Below are 22,790 nucleotides of genomic sequence, written 5' to 3'. Positions count from 1 at the left end.
TTTTACAAAATACAAAAAAGCAAAAAAAAAAGGTACATACTTAAACCCCTTTTCCACCTCCTTCCTACCCACCCACATGGGTCCTCCCCTGCCACAGAAGTATCCCATGTATGTGAACAGTCAGAGATGGTCCATTTTATGCTTGGGTTTCTGTCCTCCCCCCCCTCCCCTGACCCCAAAGCCCCCCCTGCCACCAGGGAGCTCCAGCAAACCAGGGCAGTACGCAGGAGGACATCCATCCAACCATCTATTGTCATACCAAAAAAAAGAGAGAAAAATAGAAATAGGAAAAAAGGGAAAAAAAAAAAGAGGAAGAGCGAAGAAAGAAAAAAGAAAAAACAATACAAAACAAAAAAATTTTCTTGCATTCATAATTGTAAAACCATATTTTGTGGGCTTCCCCTCCCCCCCCCTTCCCCGGTTTTCATCCCTTTTTTATCATCTGCAACAGTTTCTTACTTTATAAAAATACACCTTTGCATCTTATACAACTTATAAATCAATTGTTAACATTTTCATCTAATATTCAAATCACTGAGAAATCAAACTCCCATTTTCTCTTCCCGTGCCTAATTTTTTGTTTTTTCTCCCTCTATAAGCCTCCATATTTTCACATTTTCCAAAATCCATTCACTTTTAAAACTATAACTATTCTCAATTTAACCTTACATCCCCGCTTGCCGGCTTCCCCCCCCAATCCAGCAAATTCCAAAATCAGCAGACCAGTTATAAACCTGTTAATCCATCCTTAATCACAACATCACTTTCCCTTCACCCCACCCCCTGTTTACAGTCTTTTGTCATCCAGGCCACCATACAGGACCCCTGAATTTCTTCTCTTCTCTGCATATTTTTTCCTTCTTCCCTGTGGGCGTTCTGGAGTTCCAATGATACCAATCGTGCCCCCCTCAAAAGCAGGGCACTCCATCCAACTTTTTGTAGAGTAGAGTCATCATTTTTTTCGTGGTGTGCTTCATTTTGTGTTGAATCATCACAATCCTCATCTTCTTCTTTTCCTTCCCCATCATTGTCATTCTCACATTCATCTTTTTCAGTGTCCAAAGCTTCATCTCCTAAAAAATCATATTCCGCCATCACCTCCTGGAATTTTTCCTGTAACTCTTGCCGTCGTGTCTCCTCTTGACATAACTCTATTCTTGTTTCCCACATTAAGGTCAAAACAGACCGCTGGAACTCAGGGGAACACTTTTTTGTTGACATATTTCAGTCCTGCCAAGGTCAAAACTTGTCACGTGGGGTGGAATATGATCACAGTTTATTTTTCGACTCCATTTTAACAAGCTGGCTGCATTCTTCAAGTCTTATTAACCATAAAGTTCGAACTCACATTTCACAAACACTTAAGCCAAAAAAGAGTTTCCACAAAGTCCAGAAATACAAAGTGAAGTAAAATTTGACTCATAAATCCTGACAACTCACTGGGTTGTCTGGGCTGCCGGCTCCCGAGTGGAAAGGTTTTTTTTCTTAGGCTGTACCTCTTATTGCAGGGCATCATAAACCGCAGTCTCTCTCCCCTTTTCACCCTGCATCAAAGGGGAGATTCTCTTTGATGCCTTTGAGGGATCCTTTGAATTGTAAATCTTCTGTTTATGGCCTCGGGTTTCTATTTACTGTCTCTTTTGTTGCCGTGGGGGGGGGGTGGCTTCCTCTTTTCTCCCCTCTCTCCCAGATCCAAATTGTTTTATAATAATCCAAATCATGAGGTTACTTACAGTCTTTTCCAATCATTTTATTTTCGGAAGAATCCAGCGCTCTCCGCCTTCGGCTTGAAGCTTCTCCCTGCTAGAATAACGTTGCCGCTCAAAATGGCCCCCGCGACTTCTACCCTCCTCGCTCCGGAGCTCTTATTAGAGCTAGCCGAAGAGTTGGGGAGTCCGGATTGGGTCTGTGCCGAGCAAATTGCCCTCGGGACGCCCTTCCCGAGGTTCTAAGGGGCGCAGCGTCGCTCTCGCTGCCCTCCCCACTCCTAGCAGAGACGGGCCGTCTCGGAGACGAGACGAAACCCCGCCGATCGACGCTGGCGCTGAATCCGGAAGCCTGAACATTCATATTTCTGTGTATCTTTCTAATCTGGACATTTTGGGAGTCAGGTACTTTTATGATAATAGTTTCATTTTGTTAATTGACAAAAATAACAAAAACAAGCAAATGTCTGAGACAGAGGAGAGTGTTTATTTTAATTTTTAAAAATTGCCTCTCATTTCATAACCCAAATAATATTTCACACTAGGCTATAAAAAAATCACAGTAAAGCTATAAAACAAAACAATAAGAATAGGAATGTAGTCTAGAATACTGTTACACCAAGTTCTATTTTTAAAGCTAGACCAATTCAAACTGGGCTTCAATCATTTTGGCAAACTTAAAACTAATCACGTTTAAGAACTAGAAATGGTGGGATAGAATGCATAAATATGACATTAATTTTACATGGAAACAGAGTTTCATTCATTTATAAAATATTTATATACCACTCACAGCAATATATCACAGCAGTTTGCAACAATGAAAAACTATAAAACCATACAGTAAAATCATAAAAAAATAAAAACAAGTTAAAAGCAAAAGTTTGTGCCAGAACAGAAGCATTGCACAGGTGCGGGCACTTTTTGCCAATTCCACTTTCCCATTGCAGCACCCTGCAACCCAAATCTGTTCCCGATAGTTCAGGGACCTTTCCGTGCAACATGGAAGGTGGTGCAGAGACTTCCGGGGGACTGCCCAAAGTTGCCTTCCTTTTTCTTACATCAGTGGATGCCTCATTTGGATCAGAAGTGCTTCTGCAAACAGGACAACAACTTTGTGTTTTATACAGAATTGCTTAATGCGTGTTCGATACAACTACCCACAGAATCACTGGAAACCAGGAGCCCTTTAAATGTTACCTGAAACCTAATTGAAGTCACTTCCAAGATTGGCTCCCTCAAAGCTGGGATTACATATGCAGGGCCCTTCCACAAGGGCAGAAGCCAGCCACATAAGTTCAAGCCATTCAGTCAGCATCCCCACTGTAAAATATCTTCATAGCCAGTCCCTGCCCCTGTGGTTTGGTCCCTAAATTTGTTAACGCCAGCCTTGTAGGAGCCACTTCCACCACCCAGCACATGGCAATCCAAAGAAATAAATAAATATTTATTTGGGGGTATATTTATTTATGTATTTGGGGGGTATTCTTGTTATTATTGTGCATTTTGTGTTTTTTATCTTGTATTTTTATGTTGTGAATAGCCCTGAGCTCTACAGTTGAAGGGCAATACACAAACTCAATTAATAATAAATAATTTGTGTCCTAAATAATGTTTCCGCCATTTAAACTACTCATAAGGCTTTCTTTTAATATGCATTGCTATCCTGTAAGACCATCTCCTGTGTTCATGCTACCAGCTGAGCTGCTGATATGTGATGTAAATCTTTTCATGAATGTGGTTTGGGTCGGGTTTTATTTGTAGTGCTGAAAATTATTCTTACATTTTTGAATGAGTATCTTGAGAGATGACATGTCCAATGACATGAAGCAATGTGTTCCAGATAGATATAGATAGATTTCTATTTTTTTGTGTGTGTGGCAGACCTTAGCGTGGGAACAGAAATAATTGGTTAGTACAGGCGAAACAAGGGTGCGGGTCCCGCTGTGGGTTAAACCACAGAGCCTAGGGCTTGCCGATCAGAAGGTCGGCGTTTCGAATCCCCACGACAGGTTGAGCTCCTGTTGTTCGGTCCCAGCTCCTGCCCACCTAGCAGTTCAAAAGCACGTCAAAGTGCAAGTAGATAAATAGGTACCACTCCGGCGGGAAGGTAAACGGCATTTCTGTGTGCTGCTCTGGTTCACCAGAAGTGGCTTTGTCATGCTGGCCACATGACCTGGAAGCTGTATGCCGACTCCCTTGGCCAATAACACGAGATGAGTGCCGCAACCCCAGAGTCGGTCACGACTGGACCTAATGGTCAGGGGCCCCTTTACCTTTACCTTTACAGATGAAACAGTGGTATTGGCTAGAATTTGAGGCGGGCTTAAGCATATTACCAGATGCTGTGGGGTGATAGTCAAGGATATACCATATTCACTTGAGTCTAATGTGCCATCGAAACTAACGTGCACCTCATTTTTCAGAACCTTGAAACCAAAAAAGTATTTGCCGGCGAATGTAAACGTGCCATCAAATATAATACGCACCTTAATTTTCGCAACGTTATTTGGCCAAAAAAGGTGGTATTAGATTCGAGTAAATATGGTAGCACCCTCTAAAGACAAACTTCTTTTTTGCCTTGAAAGTGTTGGCTGATTGCTTATTATCCTCTTTTAAGGGGGCACCACAACTGCCCCTTTCTACCCTGCATCTTGATTTGTCATCCTATATAGATGCTGACTCCCATACGCTGAGCAACTAAATTCCTGTTGCCATTTCACAATAGCCCTAGGTAGTAACACTGAGTTATTTATTGCCTGAAAAAACAAGCAAATCCTTTCTCCACTTTTTTCTTTCTCTCTCTCAGAACTCCTCTGTAACTTTTCAGTGTGGCTCTCAATTTAAGACTGAATTTGGCCTGTTTGAGATGTGTCTCTTTTTTGCCTCCATTTGTTGTAATATGGAGTCTAAAAGAGGCTGTAAGTTCTTTTCTTTTTCAACCGCCCATCCGGCATGCCCAAATGATAGACAAATACACCCAGAAGTGCTTGTACAGGGCACCTCTAAAGTTTGATGTTTTAAACCAAAGAAAGTCTATAACCTTTTGATTTTCTTTGAGAATTATATACAATTTGCTGGCTTGGTCACCCCTTCTGATGGGATGAAACCTGCCAAATTTCTGAACGGCAGCTGCAGTGCAAGAAGAATCAGAAGGAAGCCGGGGGGGGGCACCAGAAATCCCCAGGTAATACTGGGATAGGGTTAAAATTGTCTCCCAGCAGTGACCCTTTAGCCCCAAGGGTCATTGGTGGAGAATTGGAGTTACAAGGGAGACCTCTGCATTAATTTACATATGGGAAGATATAATCCCTCTCTCAAAGTAATGTGATTGGAGTTCTCTGGGGAAATAATTCACTGTGATTAAAAAGCTAGAACTCTCCATTTAAATGAAAGATTTCCCTCTGACACCCCCCCCCAAAAAAAAATAAAAATAAAAAATCTTGGTTTCACTTCTCCAAAATGTGTTTTTTGAACATCCAAGACCACAGAGCTACTCAGAAGCTTAGGAGTCCCTGCTCTGACTAATGACATCTTGTAGTGCCGTTCAACTTGGAAACATGAGAGAACCTTCCCTGGCTCACCCCAATCTATCTCGTAATTTTGGGCACACACAGAACCAATGCGCTTCCTAACGTGAACACTTGAAAGTGGGAAGAACTGGGAAGAGAAGTTTCTATCTGAGAAGAGTAGGGAGCTGTGGCAATGATTTACTAGCTCTTACCCATGAGACCAAGTTTGTTTCTGCTGCTGCTGTTTAGGCTGAGCATGTGACAATGGCATAGACACTTGTTGATGGTGGTGGGGCTAGGCAAGCATTGTGCAAGACCTCCAGGTGATTCTGCCTCTGCTGACTGACGCAGGAGGACAGCAGAAACAGCGTGGGAACTTCAGAAACTTTATTTTCACTGATCCTAGGAAATAATATATAGTATAAGAGTTACCATTAAAACAACTTTCAGAACCAACGTTTACTCAAACTATCAGGCTTGTTGCCTGGTCAGTTCATTTTCTTCCCCGCATGGTTGCTCCTTTCCCAGTTAATGTGTTAATGCGCAAAATCATAAGGAAATGTGGCAGCTTGGACTGGGTGCCAGAGGAAATTGAGAGTAGCACTGAAAGGTATGGAGCAAATGGCAACAGGAAGGAATGACACATGGGCTCAGCTGGCCAACTGGAGAGGTGTTATATTTGTCATCTCTTACATTTTCGCCTTTTGTACCTGCCATAAACCACCCATTAGGGTTTAGACCAGCCATGGCCAAACTTTGCCCTCCAGCTGTTTTGGGACTACAATTCCCATCATCCCTGGCCACTGGTCCTGTTAGTTAGGGATGATGGGCGTTGTAGTCCCAAAACAGCTGCAGGGCCAAGTTTGGCCATGCCTGGTTTAGATGAAAAACTTAATTTGTGTCATCTGCTGCAGCTCTATCCACACTGCCCGGAGTTGTCAAGTCACGCAGTATGGGTGGATCACACACTCTCCTGGTTTATTTAAAGTAGGTTTTGTTAACCTGGTTCCCCTCTGCATGTTTTAGGAGTTGTAACCCAGAACATACAGGGGGCATCAGATTCACCAAGCTTGGTATAGAACATTTCAGTCCTCTTTTTAACAATCAAGAGTGAACACAGGAAGCTTAGTATTGTCCATACTGACTGGCTTTCTAGGATTTCGGCCAGCATCCTACCTAGGAGATTGAACCTGGGACTTTTTGCATGCAAATCTTAAGCTCCACCATCACGACAGGGCCCTTCCCGCTCAGATATGCTTGCAAAAAAATTGATTGTAATTAATATTTTGTATGCTGATTTTCCAGCAACAAAGTTCACCTTAAAGCGACCCACAGTGATAGCAAAGCATTGGAAAACAACACAAATTACACTTCCAACAATTTGAGCATACAATTACAGTTTTAAAAAAAAAACCAAGCCCCATAGTAAAGTAAAACCAAAAAACTCATTTAACAATTAATGCAGTTCAATACAAACCCATAATAAGTCAAAATACTTTTAAAACAAATAAGAAGGCGTGGCAGTAGCAGGGCAGCAGCCTAAGAAACATTTTGAAAGTTGCCTCCTCTGGTATCAACCTGCTCACGGTCATTGCTTAGTTTCTGAGACTTTCCTTATAGTCCCTTTGCCAAACAAAGTGCCGAGAGAAGGGACGAAAGAGAAGAGAGCCTTTGCAGTAGAATAACCTTGCAGGACAGATTCACCAAGCCTGCTTTAAGCTTGCTCTTAAGAACCTGTTTTATTCTGTTGGACATTTTTTTCCAATGAATTGTTTGATATGTTTTTTAGCCTGCTGCTGTTACTGTGTTTTTTTAAATCATGGTGATTTAAAGTGCTAATTGGTTTCTTAAATGTGCTCATTTTTTAAAAAGTTAAAATTTAACATATATATAATTATATTTACATATATATGTGTATAGCGACATATGTGTATATTACATACATACAGACATACACATACACACGTGTGTGTGTGTGTGTGTGTGTATGTGTATATATATATATATATATATATATATATATATATATATATATATATAAGCTGCCATGGGTTTAATTTTACCATGGAATAGTGGGATGTAAGTGGAGTAAAACAGAGCTAGCATCACACAAGTTAAAACTTACTCTTAAAATAAAATAGAACAACAGGAATGCTTCCAGGAATGGGTGTTTTCATTCATCAGCCCCTTTTTCTGCATGAAGTGATACCGCCTGGCAGCATGACAGCTAGGATGTCGTGACTCTAACTGACTGGAGATTTCTCAAGCTTCCCTTCCTATGGCATACCATATGATGAGGTGATTAAGGGTGGGTGGATAGAAAGGGAAATCTTCATGGTTGAGCAAATTCCTGGAAAATTGAGGGGGAAATCCAAGTAACCTTTGAGCAGTTGGAATTCCCCTGTTGGAAAATGAACCAAATGTCTTAAATCAGCGTTTCTCAACCACTGTTCCGCGGCACACTAGTGTGCCGCGACGTGCGGCGACGAGAAGGGCGATTTGCATTGTCACGTGCCTGGCGGCCGCCAATGGCCAGCACTAACCCGCCGGAAAGCAATATTTCTCCTCCTCTTTCCCAAAGCTCAGTGCAAACGAGCCTGGCGGCCGCCAATACACAGCACTTACCTGCCGGAAAGCAATATTTGGCAAGTGTTTCTTACAGTCATAATTATAATATAGGGCGGCACAGAGTTAAATTTGTTAACTTTTTTAATGATGGTGTGCCTCGTGATTTTTTTCACGGAACAAGTGTGCCGTGGCCCAAAAAAGGTTGAGAAACACTGTCTTAAATTCATAGCCCATACAAATTAATGGATAAAGCATAATTTTACCACCCTTCAAACATTACTTACAATCAAATTTCATAATGGCAATGCATTGTAGTTCATATCTGAAATGATCCAGTAGCTGATGAACTTTGCTAAGGAAGGAACTTCATTAGTTCTTTTTAGAGAACATTCCTCTCAGAATCTTCCTCAACAGTACTGATTCACGGTACTTTCTGTTCCTCAGACCATCCATTCTCCTTTATCGGGCTTTTGTTTTGTTTTGTTTTAAGAAGTCTTTGACCTGACACCAGCAATTCTAAAATAGGGCTGCCTTCTGTAACAGCACTTCCTCTATCACACCAAGGCTTCAGGCAGTGAGAGATGAATTGGCTAGTACTCCAGTGGTTCAAGGTAAACTAAATAGACATGTTAAACCACTGAGCCTTGGGCTTGCTGATCAGAAGGTCGGCGGTTCGAATCCCTGTGACGGGGTGAGCTCCCGTTGCTTGGTCCCAGCTCCTGCCAACCTAGCAGTTCGAAAGCACGTCAAAATGCAAGTAGATAAATAGGAACCGCTACAGCGGGAAGGTAAACGGCGTTTCCATGTGCTGCTCTGGTTTGCCAGAAGTGGCTTTGTCATGCTGGCCACATGACCTGGAAGCTATACGCTGGCTCCCTCGTCCAATAATGCGAGATGAGCGCGCAACCCCAGAGTCGGTCACGACTGGACCTAATGGTCAGGGGTCCCTTTACCTTTACCTTTAAGGAGTCTCAAAGCAGCTAACATCCTCTACTTGCTAAGCTTTCAGACATATTTGGCTTTACATTATGAAGAATGCCTTTACCATTGTGATTGCTCGAAAACATAAAAAATATAGCTGAAAATGTGTGTGATCTTTGGCACACAAAAAATGTGCATTAGTCCCAGGAAGGAGTTTTAATCGGAATGCAGGCAAAAGGTTTGCTCGCTCAGCCTGGATGAGATGTGGTGTTACGATATACAGTAAAATCACTGTATTTTTAGTTGAAAATAACTTGTGGCAAAAGACAGGGTACAGCTTCATGAATAAGAATGTTTGCTTGATATGTTATTGACAAAGAGCCTGTCAGGTACCTTGAAAAGTGATAGCACCCAAGATATGGATTTCACTTTGGAGTGACAGAGACTATTTCTGGACTTGTTTACCCAGCTTGTTTAGATCTCTGTTGGAATGTGAAGGGTTTTCTTCTTTCTTTCTTTTCACAAAGCACCCCTGACATAATTGCACACTTCCTCCTTTATTATACTTCCCTTCCGAGATCTGGCTCCAGCCAGTCTAGTTGGAACAATTACCTTCCACTCTAACCTGGACAGGTCTGCTGCTCTTTTAAGCTATGTAAACATCAATGGAGAGTTTCTTCTATATGCGGAATTAAACATACATTCAGGCTTCAGTATTTTAGATTCTCAAATGCCACAGACTTGATGATATTTATTTTTGCTTTCCAGTTTAATAATGAGACATTTATTCTGTTATGTGTTGCACATCTTATTGTCTGGTATCCTTGCTTAACCGCAGCAAGACAAATGAATTCAAAGAGAAGGCATGGGAAGAACTTCACCATTCATGACTTTCTGAACAAAGAGAAATTGTTCACACCCTTTCTTTTACATGGTGTTCTTCCAAAGTGGATCCTTTCACAGCATTTGGAGACTTACCAAGATTAGAGTAGTCAGATGAGAGAGGTGGGCATGGATAGAAAAACCAATGTGGTGTTTTGCTTGAGTATTGGAGACCCTGGTTCAAATCCCTATTCAACCATGAAGTTCACTGGGTGACCTTTGGCCAGACATTATACACACGCATCCTAACCTCTTTTACAGGGTGAGGATATAGTGCAGGGAACTATGTATGTCACCTTGAACCCATTGGAGGAAAGGCAAGATGTGGTTGAATGAAATTGAGTAGGAAGACTGAAGGAGACCGGGCACAGTCAGTAACCCCTTGGCCAATTATTCACTAATTCCTGATTCAGGATGTTGTCTACACAGTTCAAGAATATTGTCCAAAGTTTTAGAAGACCTGGGCAGTGTTTGGAGCCAGTGTAAAGGCCAGTCAGTGTGGAAGAGAAAAGTGGCCCATGTTGCCGTCTTCAAATTCCCTTCTCCTTAATTCACCTTCTCTTAATAGAAGGCAGCCTGGGCTGGCTCCATGTGCTTTGCCTGTAATTAACTCTTACCTTCCTTTGTAAGATTAGAAAAGATCTCCTCTGATTCACCCAAGCACAAAGCGAAGTATGTGTGTGCGTACTTATCTACACTGGAATAAACTGCACAAAAGCACCTGTGGGTTCATCAACACTGTCATATTTGTTGTGGGATAAGAATCCTGGGCATTGACATGAAGTTCTAAATTGAGTAGATTCATAGGGTTCTGTTCATACCATTTAGTTGCTTTTACCTACTTGTTTTAAGTTTACAAGCTGGCCTGGCTCATACATAATGCTAAAACTGTTGTTGTTGAGTTATAAACTTTGGTTAACTCAAACCATATCTTGGCATTATGTGTGAACTCCAGCCCATAGCTGCCAAGTTATCCCTTTTTAAAAGGGATTTTCCCTTATGCTGAATAGGCTTCCTCGCGAGAAAAGGGAAAACTTGGCAGCTATGCTCCAGCCTCTTAACTATGGTTAAGGAGCTGTCACAACCGAAAAGCTGTAGCCATGAGTGAGAGCAGCAAAAATCAAAATCAAACCACTCTCAAGGTTTGACTGCTCTTGTTGGTGCTTTTAACTATTTTGTGGTGTAATAAACCGAAGTTTAAGTGATCATCTGCCAGGTGCCTTGGCTTCAACTGTGGTTTATTAACTATGGGGAACGTTAATCATGGTTTAGTATTATACGCCAACATGCCACTGTGTACCTACAAAAATGCATTGGTATTGCTGTATTATAGCCTGGATTCGGGAACAGCCAGTAACTAAGGCAAAAACTAAATTTCTTTCAAGTAGGTTATATATAAATGGATTTTCACGAACTTGTCTGCTTTGGGGAGGAGCTAATTTGTCCATGACATGATTCCTTTGAGAGTAGACTTTATTTTTAAACCTTGTTGTGTACAGAAGTCCCTTATGCTAAGTTTTTCCTTTAACTCTGCTTTTCAGGTGGTTTTGGAGTGTACGTTGAAGAAGGACCTTATTTACAATAAGGTTACGCCAACTTTTCACCACTGGAAAATAGATGACAAAAAATTTGGCCTGACATTTCAGAGTCCTGCTGATGCAAGAGCATTTGATAGAGGCATTCGTAGGGCGGTAGAAGATCTTTCCCAAGGTATGAATCTCTGTTGCATAAGCATTTTTAAATATATAGTAATAATTTTAAAATAATTATAGTATTACCCACGGTGTAATACTATATGTGTTAATGTAACTGCACTGGTCGCCTTTTTGACTGGTTGTCTACAGGCAGATGTTTCTCTTTTCCCAGTCTGGGCGGCCCCATTAATATTCAAAATAAACATGAAGCATAACTATTGTGCATTTAGGTACAGTGTTAATGTACATTCATTAATGTTAAAAGACAAGCACCTGTTTTAGCCTTGAGCAGGAGAGCAACATGTAGCTCCTACAGAGCTGGTCTATGTGGCTGAGGGGTAATGAGCAATGGTTACAGCAGAGATAGAAAATGATGGTGCCGGTCAGCCATGGTAATAATCCCTGCTTACCCAGGGAAGGGGCAAATCACAAATTTTTGATTAATATTTTTAAAGGCATATACAAAGCTACCAAGGAGAGTCAACATCCTTTCATTGAAGGACCTTCACTACCTTTTATAGAGCATTGGCCACTTATTGGATTTCTCTTGTATAACGTTAACTAACCTTCTTCCTTGGCACTCTGTCAGCTTCTATGATGCTTTGCTGTGAGCTGCGATTTTGAATAGTTTCCAGAGGATTATTTACTTGCAATTGTGTTTAGTTCGCATTACGCCAAGTGAAGTGAGGCCTTCAGGTTTAGCAACCTTGTTCAGCAGCGTGTGTCTTTTGTTTTTGAGTCTGTATGTGTTTACCGTTTTGTATCATACTAGCTTCCTTGAATGTTGAAATATCAGAATGAAATGTGCTGTGCACATTCACGACACCATTCTGTATTTAAAGTTCAAACCCCAGCTTGATCCCACACCAGTTTTTATGTGGCTTAGGAAAGGCATTAAACGCACTGCAATGTAATGCCTCTCTTGAGCACTGAATTATCATAATGAAATTTGATATGTGTTGTTGACATAATTCTCTGTTTGCTTGAACTTGACATTGGTAGTGTACATGCCTTGCGTGCAGAAGGTCCCAGGTTCAAACCCTGTCATCTCCCATATAACAAAATTTCGGTGATGGGAAAGATTTCTGCCTGGATTCCCAAAGAGCCCCTGTCACTCAGAATCGCTGTCTCAGAAAAAAATGGAGAGTCCGGCTAGGGGAACATAGGAAGCTGCCTCATTCTAAGTCCTCAGCTCTCACATCTTCAAGAAACTTGAGATTTTTATGTTTGTCTTACTCTTCCATAGGTTGTCTGACATCACATGATGAAATTGAAGTACCTGTTGATGGCTTTCCAGTAAGTGCTTTAAACTTCCATTATGTTAATTGTATCGGAAGAGATGACAGGAGTTTTCCGTGCTGAAAGTGGTCTTACTTGTATCCATTAAAACTTTTTGAACTTTAAATCTGCGGAAGGATAACCACGTGAACCGTCTTGCCTTGTAACTATAGAGTTTAGGCTGGGTGACTTTTCTTCGTCATATTTAATTCTCAAAGATATAAGCTATTGCTTCGTTTGAGAGACATTGCTTTCTTTTTTTACTCTAGGTGTGTTAATGAAAGAGTGAGTGGATATAATTAAGGCGAAGGGGTGCTAAAGAGCCTGAAGCTTAATTTGAATTATGGCTGAGCTCTAGAAGAAAAATGTTCATTGCCAAAACTCCTACTTGTGAAGGTTGCAGTATTATAAAAAATGTCCTCAGATTGCATGCGGATTAAAGGGTTTAATGTCAGGCAGGCCTCATCAGGATTTAAACCTGTAACCCATTTTCAACATTGAGGTTCAGTCACACAACATGGGAAGCAACAAGAAGATCATTAGTACTTCAATGTTCTTCCCAAGGCTCCTGTAGACAAGTAATACACAGTGACTACAAAAAAACCATGGGTGAAAAGAGTTAGAGTTTATGGATTTCATTCACGTGACTGGAAACTATTGCTCTAGTTTGGATTATCAGACAGGCTTCACTTTAACAAAGGTAGTGAACTGAAAGCTTTTCAGCCATGGTCTTAGTGTGCGGTGATAGTCTATCGCTTTTAAAAGAGTTATATCTAAATAAGGATGATATTACCTTCTCATTGCAGTGTTGGAAAACCCAAACGTTGTGATGCGTTTTCGGTGTTTTTTTGTTTTGTTTTTTTAGTCAAAAGTTATTGCACACAAGTGGATCACTGTTTTGTAAGTGTGTGACTTAATTGCCATATATTAAGATGAGTTACAAGGCTGGAAATGGGAAAAATTGCCAGTCTTTGCTTTTAAAAGCATATCATTACTTGGCAAAACATGTGGGTCTTTCAGGCAGTATCTGTGTCATCCTTATAGGCAGCAGGCTGTATCATCAAGATTATCACACATTCTCATATCTCTTATCTGAGAATAAACTATACCGTCCTTTCAGCAATCAGACTTCATTTGTTTCATTTGTTTAACAACATTCACAAATGTTGATAAGCAAAGATGAAAAAAATACTGTATCTAAAGATTATACTAGGTTAATTTTTCAAGTGGAGGATTTTCATTTTTGGACAACAATGTGAATTGGATTTAGATTTTAATAAAGGAATTGACACAGAATAACCCAGGAAATTCCTATTTGAAACAATGGATTTGAATGCAGCTAGTTAGAAAACGAGTTACATGTAAATAAAGGAGGGTGTTGAAAGATAGAAAGGAGCATCTAATGGAGCTTATGGTCTTGGCGCTGGTTAATTCCATGAAAATGTCAACCTACAGACCCATATTTCATTTCCAGATAGGGTTATTATGTTGTATATCATTTTAAAGATAATTTCCCAGAGTTTTATTATCTGGCAGTAGGGAGCTCACTGGTGCACCCAATCACTCTCCTGAACCTCTGTTGTTGGGGGAGAGGAGTGATCCTACCCAGTGCTGAGTTTGGGCATGCAGTGAATTCCCTGCAGGGAGACCTGTGGCACATCCAAACGCAGCAGAATCACTCACTCTCCCTTCATATCAGCTGGTGCAAAGGGGAAGCAATTCTACTCATTTTCTGCAGTGCTTCAGAGTTCCCCTGATAATTAGCTGGCTGTTGAGTGCTTTGGCAGCTGCACAAAATGGCTTTGGGCAGGTCCCATCCTTCCAGTCAAGCCCCACCTTTACCTGTACAGCATCAGGTGTAGGGTGGGTGGCCATAGTTTGCCCAAAATAGCCTCATAGGCCAAATGCGTAAGCCTGGCAGGCCAAGACTGGTCCACAGACTGGAGGCGCCAATCCTAGATGTCAGGGGATTGTTGCGGCTACTCTCGAGTAAAGACGCTCCAGTCCGATCTGTCTTTTAAGGTTTTATTGTGCATATTATTTACAGTGCAGAGATAGCAGACCTCCTAGTCACTCGCAGAATCCGGCAATGGCGCCCTTCTGCTTCGGGGCCAGCATAATAGCTTGGGGACCCCAAAACACCACCCCCTAAACCTGCGTTTGGGCGCATGCCTCAATTCTGGCGCCGGAAGCGGCTGCGCTCCCTCTTCCACCTGTTGGCTAGGGCAGTGCAGGGGCTCTGACACATCGCTGAGCCCTCCTTCCTCCACTAGTTGGCTGGGGCGGTGCAAGGACTCGGATGCCTCACTGAGCCCTCCCTCCATCCCGCTCCATTCCTCATTCCCCTCCGCCTGACCCGCTGCTACCGCCATAGCTGCCAAGTTATCCCTTTTTTTAAGGGATTTTCCCTTATGCTGAATAGGCTTCCTCGCGAGAAAAGGGAAAACTTGGCAGCTATGGCTACCGCTGCCACTGGGCGAAGTGCTGGTCAGGATGATGCCGGGGGGGGGGGGGAGGCTCCCTGTAGGGAGTCCCCCTGACACTAGAGATAGAACAAAATTGCCTCAGGAGGTGAAGGTCTCTTGCCTTCCCTCAGGGAGCAGGAAAAAACACCATTAAAGGTTGAAAATGGACACAAAATGTCAAGTTGTGGGTTTTTCTCTTACATAATTAAAAATAAATACCACAGACATGATGTCCATATGAGAAATGTGAATATTCTGGAAGAAAGTTTCAGAAAAACAGCAACTGAAATACTGGTGTCAGTTGGCAACTTCATTAATGTTGAGCTTGAGAATGAGAAATTGGAGGGGGGGGAAGGTAGGCCCAGTGATGCAATATGATGATGATGATGATGATGATATATTATTGATACCCCGCCCATCTGGCTGGTCTCCCCCTGCCACTCTGGGCGGCTTCCAAGAGAATATTAAAATACAATAATCTATTAAACACGAAAAGCTTCCCTAAACAGGGCTGCCTTCAGATGTCTTCTAAAAGTCTGGTAGTTGTTTTTCTCTTTGACACCTGGTGAGAGGGCGTTTCACAGGGCGGGTGCCACTACCAAGAAGGCCCTCTGCCTGGTTCCCTGTCACTTGGCTTCTTGCAGCAAGGGAACCGCCAGAAGGCCCTCGACGCTGGACCTCAGTGTCTGGGCAGAACAACGGGGGTGGAGACACTCCTTCATAATGGATATGATATGAGATATCCATTAGTCTAAAAAATGGGGACTTTGGTGACTTGTCTTTCCTGCAAATGAGGATAAATGATGGGTTGAAAAGAAACAAATCATTAGGGTGTTGCCACAGCTAAATGTAAATCCCAGTGGGCATTACAGTTCCTACATGGGCTTGATGCTGACCTGTGAATACATACTGAAGTATCATCAGCCCAGGGCCTTGCTTAAGAGGCATTTATTTATGGGTGTCTATCACTGAATTGTTACATGTTACATTGGTCACTTGTCCTTTGCCTGAAAACCGTTTCCAATAAACATTACCATAATTTTTCACACTTGCCCATGAAGCATTAGCTTCTTATGTATTTTGCCTCAGATGAGATTCCCCGCCCCCTACTTTTAGAGAAAACAATTGCCCAGGTTACAGATAACAATTGCCCAGGTTACAGATAAATTCTTGAGATTGTTTTGTTAGTCACATTATTTTAAAACACAACAAAAACAGAGCATTTAAACTACCTGTGGCATACTTCTTTAATATTTTTGTAGGGAAGATCAAGCCAGTTAACTCACAAATAGTTTAGTGTTATTTGGGGTTCCAATAATATTAGCTAAAACAGAAAATACTCTGTAAAGAATCTTACAAATTTTATGTTGGTCACTATGGAATTACCCAGCTGGTTTTATTTAATAATTTATATGTAATGTGTTTGGGAAGGGAAGTAAGATTCCTGACATTAGCAGACAACCCTAATTTGGGAGGCATTATTAATACAGCAGTCACGAAATTAAAAGACGCCTGCTTCTTGGGAGAAAAGCAATGACAAACCTAGACAGCATCTTAAAAAGCAGAGACATCACCTTGCCGACAAAGGTCCGTATAGTTAAAGCTATGGTTTTCCCACTAGTGATGTATGGAAGTGAGAGCTGGACCATAAAGAAGGCTGATCGCCGAAGAATTGATGCTTTTGAATTATGGTGCTGGAGGAGACTCTTGAGAGTCCCATGGACTGCAAGAAGATCAAACCTATCCATTCTTAAGGAAATCAGCCCTGAGTGCTCCCTGGAAGGACAGATCGTGAAGCTGAGGCTCCAATACTTTGGCCACCTCATGAGAAGAGAAGAATCCTTGGAAAAGACCCTGATGTTGGGAAAGATTGAGGGCACTAGGAGAAGGGGACGACAGAGGACAAGATGGTTGGACAGTGTTCTCGAAGCTACGAACATGAGTTTGACCAAACTGCGGGAGGCAGTGCAAGACAGGAGTGCCTGGCGTGCTCTGGTCCATGGGGTCACGAAGAGTCGGACACGACTAAACGACTAAACAACAACAACAATTAATACAGAATGAGGATGAGGAAGTTCCACAGGAAGAACTGAGTGACCTCACAGTAATAGAAATGGAATGAAACTGAGTTCTGCCAAGTAGAAGGCTGTGAACTTGGAGTGATAAGAAACGTTTTTGTTTTCGTCCGGGGGCTCAGCAACAGGGGAAAGAGCTTGGGATCTTGGTTGATCACAAAATGACTGTTTCATTGATGTCATGTTGTTACAGTATTGCTAAGAAGATAGAATCAATGTTTGCATTGATTTTGGCAAGGAATTATTACTACATCTGTAGAATGCTCTGAAGGGAGCTCCTGCATTGCTCGAGAAAAATTAATTTAGATTGCAACAAATGCGGGGGGGGGGGAGCAACCAGTAGGATTCTGGGAAATGTGGACCTACGGTATGTGGAGAGCACAGAGCAAGAGAATGTTGCTTTGGCTTAGCTTTTAGAAGGGTGAGTTCATGTTATGCAGAATTTAAGAGGAACATCGTCCAGTGGGGAAAATAAAAATTAATGGTTACCGATTGTCTGCTCATTTAGACTGGAGCTTTCTAATGGATGAAAATCTGATTCTAGTGCAAGATTCAGAAACCATCTCCCTGGAAAATTTGAGAGTAAAAATCAATGCTTTTTTCCCAAGAATGCTGAGATTTCTGCAGAACATTTTATCATATTAAAAAAAAACACCAGGGGTTCTGTAATTTGTTAAAAGTATGTTAATGCCCAGGGCAAAGAAAATCCTATGTCTTGGATTCACAGCAAACACTTCTAAATATTTAGCTTAACTGAACTGATTAGGAATTTCCAACCAAAAGTAGCAGGATTAATCGGGAACTCTTAATCTCTTTATCCGATAATAAAGTCAAGGCAGTTTGGCAACGTTTTTTTTTTGTAAGAGAAATTATGTTCTGTAACTGCAAATTTTAATTTCCAATTACTACTTTTTCTAGTTCCAGTGTCTGAAGGATGTTCTGGGTTAGATGAGGGTAAACAAGCTGAAGCTGAATCAAGATAAAACAGATGTGCAGTGGGTAGTAGATTCCTTAAAAGAAAAGAAAAAAGGAGCGTATTGAAGCAGTGGCTGGAAGGGGGAAATGTTCTTTGCCTATATATGACATCAGGACTAAGAAAGGTGGCTGTTGTTAGCCCAAAGTGGCAAGGCAGGCCAACCTCAGAGGTCTGCCAGACCTAATTTAGGTCCACAAGCTGGAGATTCTCCACCACTGGTTTAAAGCTTTAAAGCTTTTCATCAGCACTTAGGATTGAGCCATTTGTGCACTGACAACTGTGTGCACTCATGAAGTTTCAGTGTGATCCAGGAGTGCCAACTTGGCCCTGGAACCTAAATTTGTGGGTCCCCGGCCCCTTTATGGGGAATTTTGTGGGTGTTCAGGCACCCAGGGGCCCCAGGGATTTGGCACCTGTGGTGTGATCTAATAAGATCATAGGTCCTAGCCAACAGCTGGAAGGCCCTGCAAACCAGCTACACTTAGCCATCACAATAGCCTAGTCTGGAAGTCACTAGTGCATGAACAACTGTGGGAAGGTAGCTGGAGTACCAACTGAAATTAATAAAATGTGCCTCTGGCCACCCAATTTTCCCAAGTTAGTGCAGAGTCCAGAGGCACATTCAAGCTTTCAGGCCACCCCACCGGGGAAAGCTAGTTTGGGTGCAGGCTCTCCTAAGATAACCATCTCCTAAACTGCTTAGGGCAAGTTAGGAACAGGATCAGGCCAGCAGGCCAGATCCTGAACTTTCCAACCATGATGCCAGGGTGGACTTTGTCATGTTGTCAGCAGTGAGTTTTTGTTCCATAGGCTTTGCTGGGTGATTGTGGGGAAAAGATTTGTCCGGTGTGTACTGTGTCCTTTGGGAAACAGTTTGTGTGTGAGTTGTTTAACATGTTTTTAGTTTTTATTTAAAAATTGTTTTACTGGCTAAAGTTAGTCAGTGACATTTCATAAGGGTGTTCCTGCCTACATACACGCTCAGCATGAACCTTTCTTGAGAGAAAGTTAAATGGTGTTGAATGGAATGCTGGGTAGAATGAGAATGAGTGTTGGGCAGAGAGGGTCAGTTGAAAAATGACAATGTGAGATATGAAGGTACAGACCAGGCCTCAGCCTTGAAGAGTTTAAAGTTCAGGTAAGCATAGGTGTGACAGGAAACAGACAGAAGAAATAAGAAATGAGTAAAAAAATAGTTTTGAGAGGTATGAAGGGAAAGGGAAATACAGCTGAAATGCACAGCAGTGGGATTTCTGACAGGCAGTTTTTGAAGGCACAGGGGAGCCTTCAGCTCTTATTATGTGTGGTTGATATTGTTTGCCAATTAACTACTTAACATAGAATGATAGCTTCAGTCGCATAGACTCCATTTGTCTATTCCAGTGAGCGGACAGATCTGGGAAGTCCACCACTTTGCCACCGGCAGCCAACCAGCATCAAGGTAGTGGTGATGCTGGAACTAACAAGATAGGATACCATATCCATTTTGCCCGGAATAACATGTCTGCTAAGGCTATGGTTGTAATCTGGCAATTTGGAGCTTGAGTGGAAACTTCTGTTAACGTGTTATCTTGTTAATTGAATTTAATGTCACAATCCCTGTCAAAACACGTTGGCCAGCCTTCATAAAATGGCTGACCATTCTACTGCACTGCAATATCCTAGGTTTGAAGAACAAGAGTTTGTGCTCTCAGGGTATTTTTCTGTATGCTAAAAAAAATGGGGAAGATGCTATATTCTGTGCTGTACTGAACAACATGTCACAAAGTACAGTACAGTACTAAAAAGCCACCTTTTTGTTATAGTATAGTGGTAATGTCTATTGACCAGACTATCTGCTGCAGATTGCCAAAGCCACTGAAGTTTTGCTCACAGGTTTTGTTTTTTTACAAAAAGAAAACTAATTGTTCATTTTGATTTTTGAAAAAAGATTTCAGAGTTTATGACAGCTCACCTGGCAGCCATAGGCAGCAAGGAATTACATACACTACAGATAGGTGAATAGGCTTCTGTAGGATTAATCTGCCCTTCCTCCAGCAGCCCACTTAGTTTCTGTGCTCACTGCAGAGGAAAAGTCTTCCCTTTCTCCATTTGTTTTTCTTTTGCAGGTTGGTAACTGTCTGGTTTGTTAACTCTTACAAGTGGTGTGAACTTGTCTACTGCTGTAGTTTCTGCAATTAAATTTGGAGGCTTCATAGAGCAGACTATTGTCTATAGAAATTTATGACACAATAACCTAGCTAGGTAAACTCAAAAGCACTACAAAAATCTGTTAGTCGCATCAAATTTTCTGCGCTGATTTGCAGTTACCGTATAAGTAGTCTAATCCCCCATGAAGCTGAAGTGAGTGCTCTTATCACTGCTGTTCAATTTAGGAGGCAAATTTTGCATGAAGATTAGTATGTCTATGTTTGCAAGAAGATTGAATTGATCCACAGCTGCCATGAATTGAACTTTGCTTGCAGTACAAAAGGTTTTGAATTAACTTTATTAAGAGTAAACTGGGCACAAGATTGCTGCCTATATCCTTTTTTGCTTCTTCAAAATATACTCTTCCTGTTTTGCTTGTGTAGTTTGCATTCACTTGGGATCCTAAAAGAAGGGAAGTGTTGTGTCTGTAATTCAGCTATGCTTTTAGGATGTGCTTTATATGGGAAATGTTCTGTCTTAAATGACCGGAAAATATTCTGCAGATTCTAGGCCGCTGCTGAAGGTATTCAGGATGTAGGGCAGAAAATATGCAACTAATTGTAGGGAAACAGCTGTTGGGATTGAAAGTAATTGCTCTGTTCTGCAGAATCACTAAAGCAGAGGTTATTTTGAACTTGAGTCTTAATTCATAATTCAAATGGGATATGGGTGTTGCTTTTAAAAATACAGTCTTATGAAAGGGCTAATAAGCAAAAGGGTTAGAAACTATGTAGCCTTTTCTAAGAGGTAGGAGAGTATAGTCTCCTTTACTCTTTTGTCAGATCACTTGTTCAGGGATAGAGGATTGTTTTAACAAGCCTTGCAGAAGAGCGCCGCGTTCTCTTACCCAACCTTCATCCTGGGAAAAGTGAGGAGAGGAGTTTTGAAGAAGAGAGGATCTCAGTCTGGTTTTCATTTTCTCTACAGCTGTCATCTGGCTTTGAGTTCTGCTGGGCTTCTACAGCTGGAGAGTCGTTTTATTGCTTTTACCCAGCATCCTTTTGCTTGTGCACACAGAAATGTTTTAATAGTCTTGGAAAAAAGTCAGAGTATCTCTTAGCAACCATAGGACAGTAATTATTATACCAGCAGCTGGGAGCAAACCAGATTTCCGTTGTGCATTAAAAACTGGCGTAGGTTACTTCATAGATGATACTGGCTGGCCTATGCCAGTGCTGTGGTTGAAGGATATTGAATGTGGGCGGTGCGTAATTGCTTTGGCAGTAGAAAAGAAGTGGGGATTTGTGCATCTATGTCTGTGTTTTATGTGAGATAGAGACCATCAAACACTATATTTAATGTGGCACGTTTTTATACTGTAAAAATATTTTGCTGGTTTTATTTAGTCTTGTTTTCAATACAATAGTAGCCTGTGTTTGGGCCCCTTACTGTCAGAACCGTACTTCTTGATTTTATTTTGTTGCTGCTGCTGTTTTAAGTTTTAATAATTATCCCATGACAAAAACAACCTAGACTAATTGTGTCCCATCCAAAGAACTATTCTGAAATACTTCATCAAAATTGTTTGTTTGGAAACCACCATCTTTTTTATTAGGGACTGTGTAACTACTGGGAGTTATGACACTAAGAAATTGAGTGTAAAAGGATGGGTACTGAAAACATGACACAAACACTTAACTTTTGTATGAACTACAGAAAAGATGTCTACTGAAAATGTCAATAACATAAATAGAACCCAACACCAAATAAAGGTGTAGTTTGCAGTTTCCCACTGCACTGATATCGCCTCTGCTTACTTAGTGTTGAGAATTCAAATGCCTCCACAGGAGTATCTGAAGTCCAGAGGCTGTTATAGCTCAACTCCATGCTGCAGTGCTGTGACTTGCTTCAGCAGATCCTGGATTGTTAGTGGTTGTGTAGGGACCCAGGTGGCGCTGTGGTTAAACCACTGAGCCTAGGGCTTGCTGATCAGAAGGTCGGCGGTTCGAATCCCTGTGACGGGGTGAGCTCCCGTTGCTCGGTCCCAGCTCCTGCCAATCTAGCAGTTCGAAAGCACGTCAAAATGCAAGTAGATAAATAGGAACCGCTACAGCGGGAAGGTAAACGGCGTTTCCGTGTGCTGCTCTGGTTTGCCAGAAGCGGCTTTGTCATGCTGGCCACATGACCTGGAAGCTATACGTCGGCTCCCTCGGCCAATAATGCGAGATGAGCGCGCAACCCCAGAGTCGGTCATGACTGGACCTAATGGTCAGGGGTCCCTTTACCTTTACCTTTAGTACACTGGACTATAAGGTCTTTGGACCCCAAGAAGGCTTGGCGTTTGCTAATGCCCACAGTGCTTGTCAGAAAAGCTTTCCACAGCACCATCTGGTGTAGCAAGAGTTGCAGAAGAAGCTATTTCATGAGTGTGTATGTGTAAATTCTAAAGGAAGGCAAAATGACACAGTCTCATTTGGATTGATGAAATCTCAAACCTGTCTGCACATCACATTTCTTGTAAGCCTTATGGACGCTTGACCATGTCCCTCTGTTAATTGCAAGTAATTATTATTTTAAAAATGA

The 22,790-nt window shown here is 41.7% G+C and overlaps 1 protein-coding gene and 1 long non-coding RNA gene across 2 annotated transcripts in view; one reads left to right on the top strand and one right to left on the bottom strand.

The window, feature by feature from the left end:
• The window catches only part of SPRED1 (sprouty related EVH1 domain containing 1), an 81,992-nt gene that overhangs the window by 45,010 nt on the left and 14,192 nt on the right, over nucleotides 1–22,790 (top strand). The window contains exons 3-4 of the mRNA XM_060273263.2: nucleotides 11,131–11,299; nucleotides 12,530–12,579. Of these exons, the coding sequence (XP_060129246.2) occupies nucleotides 11,131–11,299; nucleotides 12,530–12,579 (219 nt within the window). The remainder of the gene's footprint in view (nucleotides 1–11,130; nucleotides 11,300–12,529; nucleotides 12,580–22,790) is intronic.
• On the bottom strand, nucleotides 442–21,220 carry LOC148687681 (uncharacterized). Its single transcript, XR_015950352.1, has 3 exons — nucleotides 21,115–21,220; nucleotides 5,431–5,620; nucleotides 442–2,801 (listed from the first exon to the last, which is right to left on the bottom strand). It is a non-coding gene; the product is annotated as an uncharacterized LOC148687681 (long non-coding RNA).

The sequence above is a fragment of the Zootoca vivipara genome, chromosome 1 (assembly GCF_965207765.1).
Source record: "Zootoca vivipara chromosome 1, rZooViv2.hap1.1, whole genome shotgun sequence".
Lineage (NCBI taxonomy): Eukaryota > Metazoa > Chordata > Lepidosauria > Squamata > Lacertidae > Zootoca > Zootoca vivipara.
Note: the sequence above shows the minus strand (reverse complement) of the source record. Positions and strands in the feature narration are given on the sequence as shown.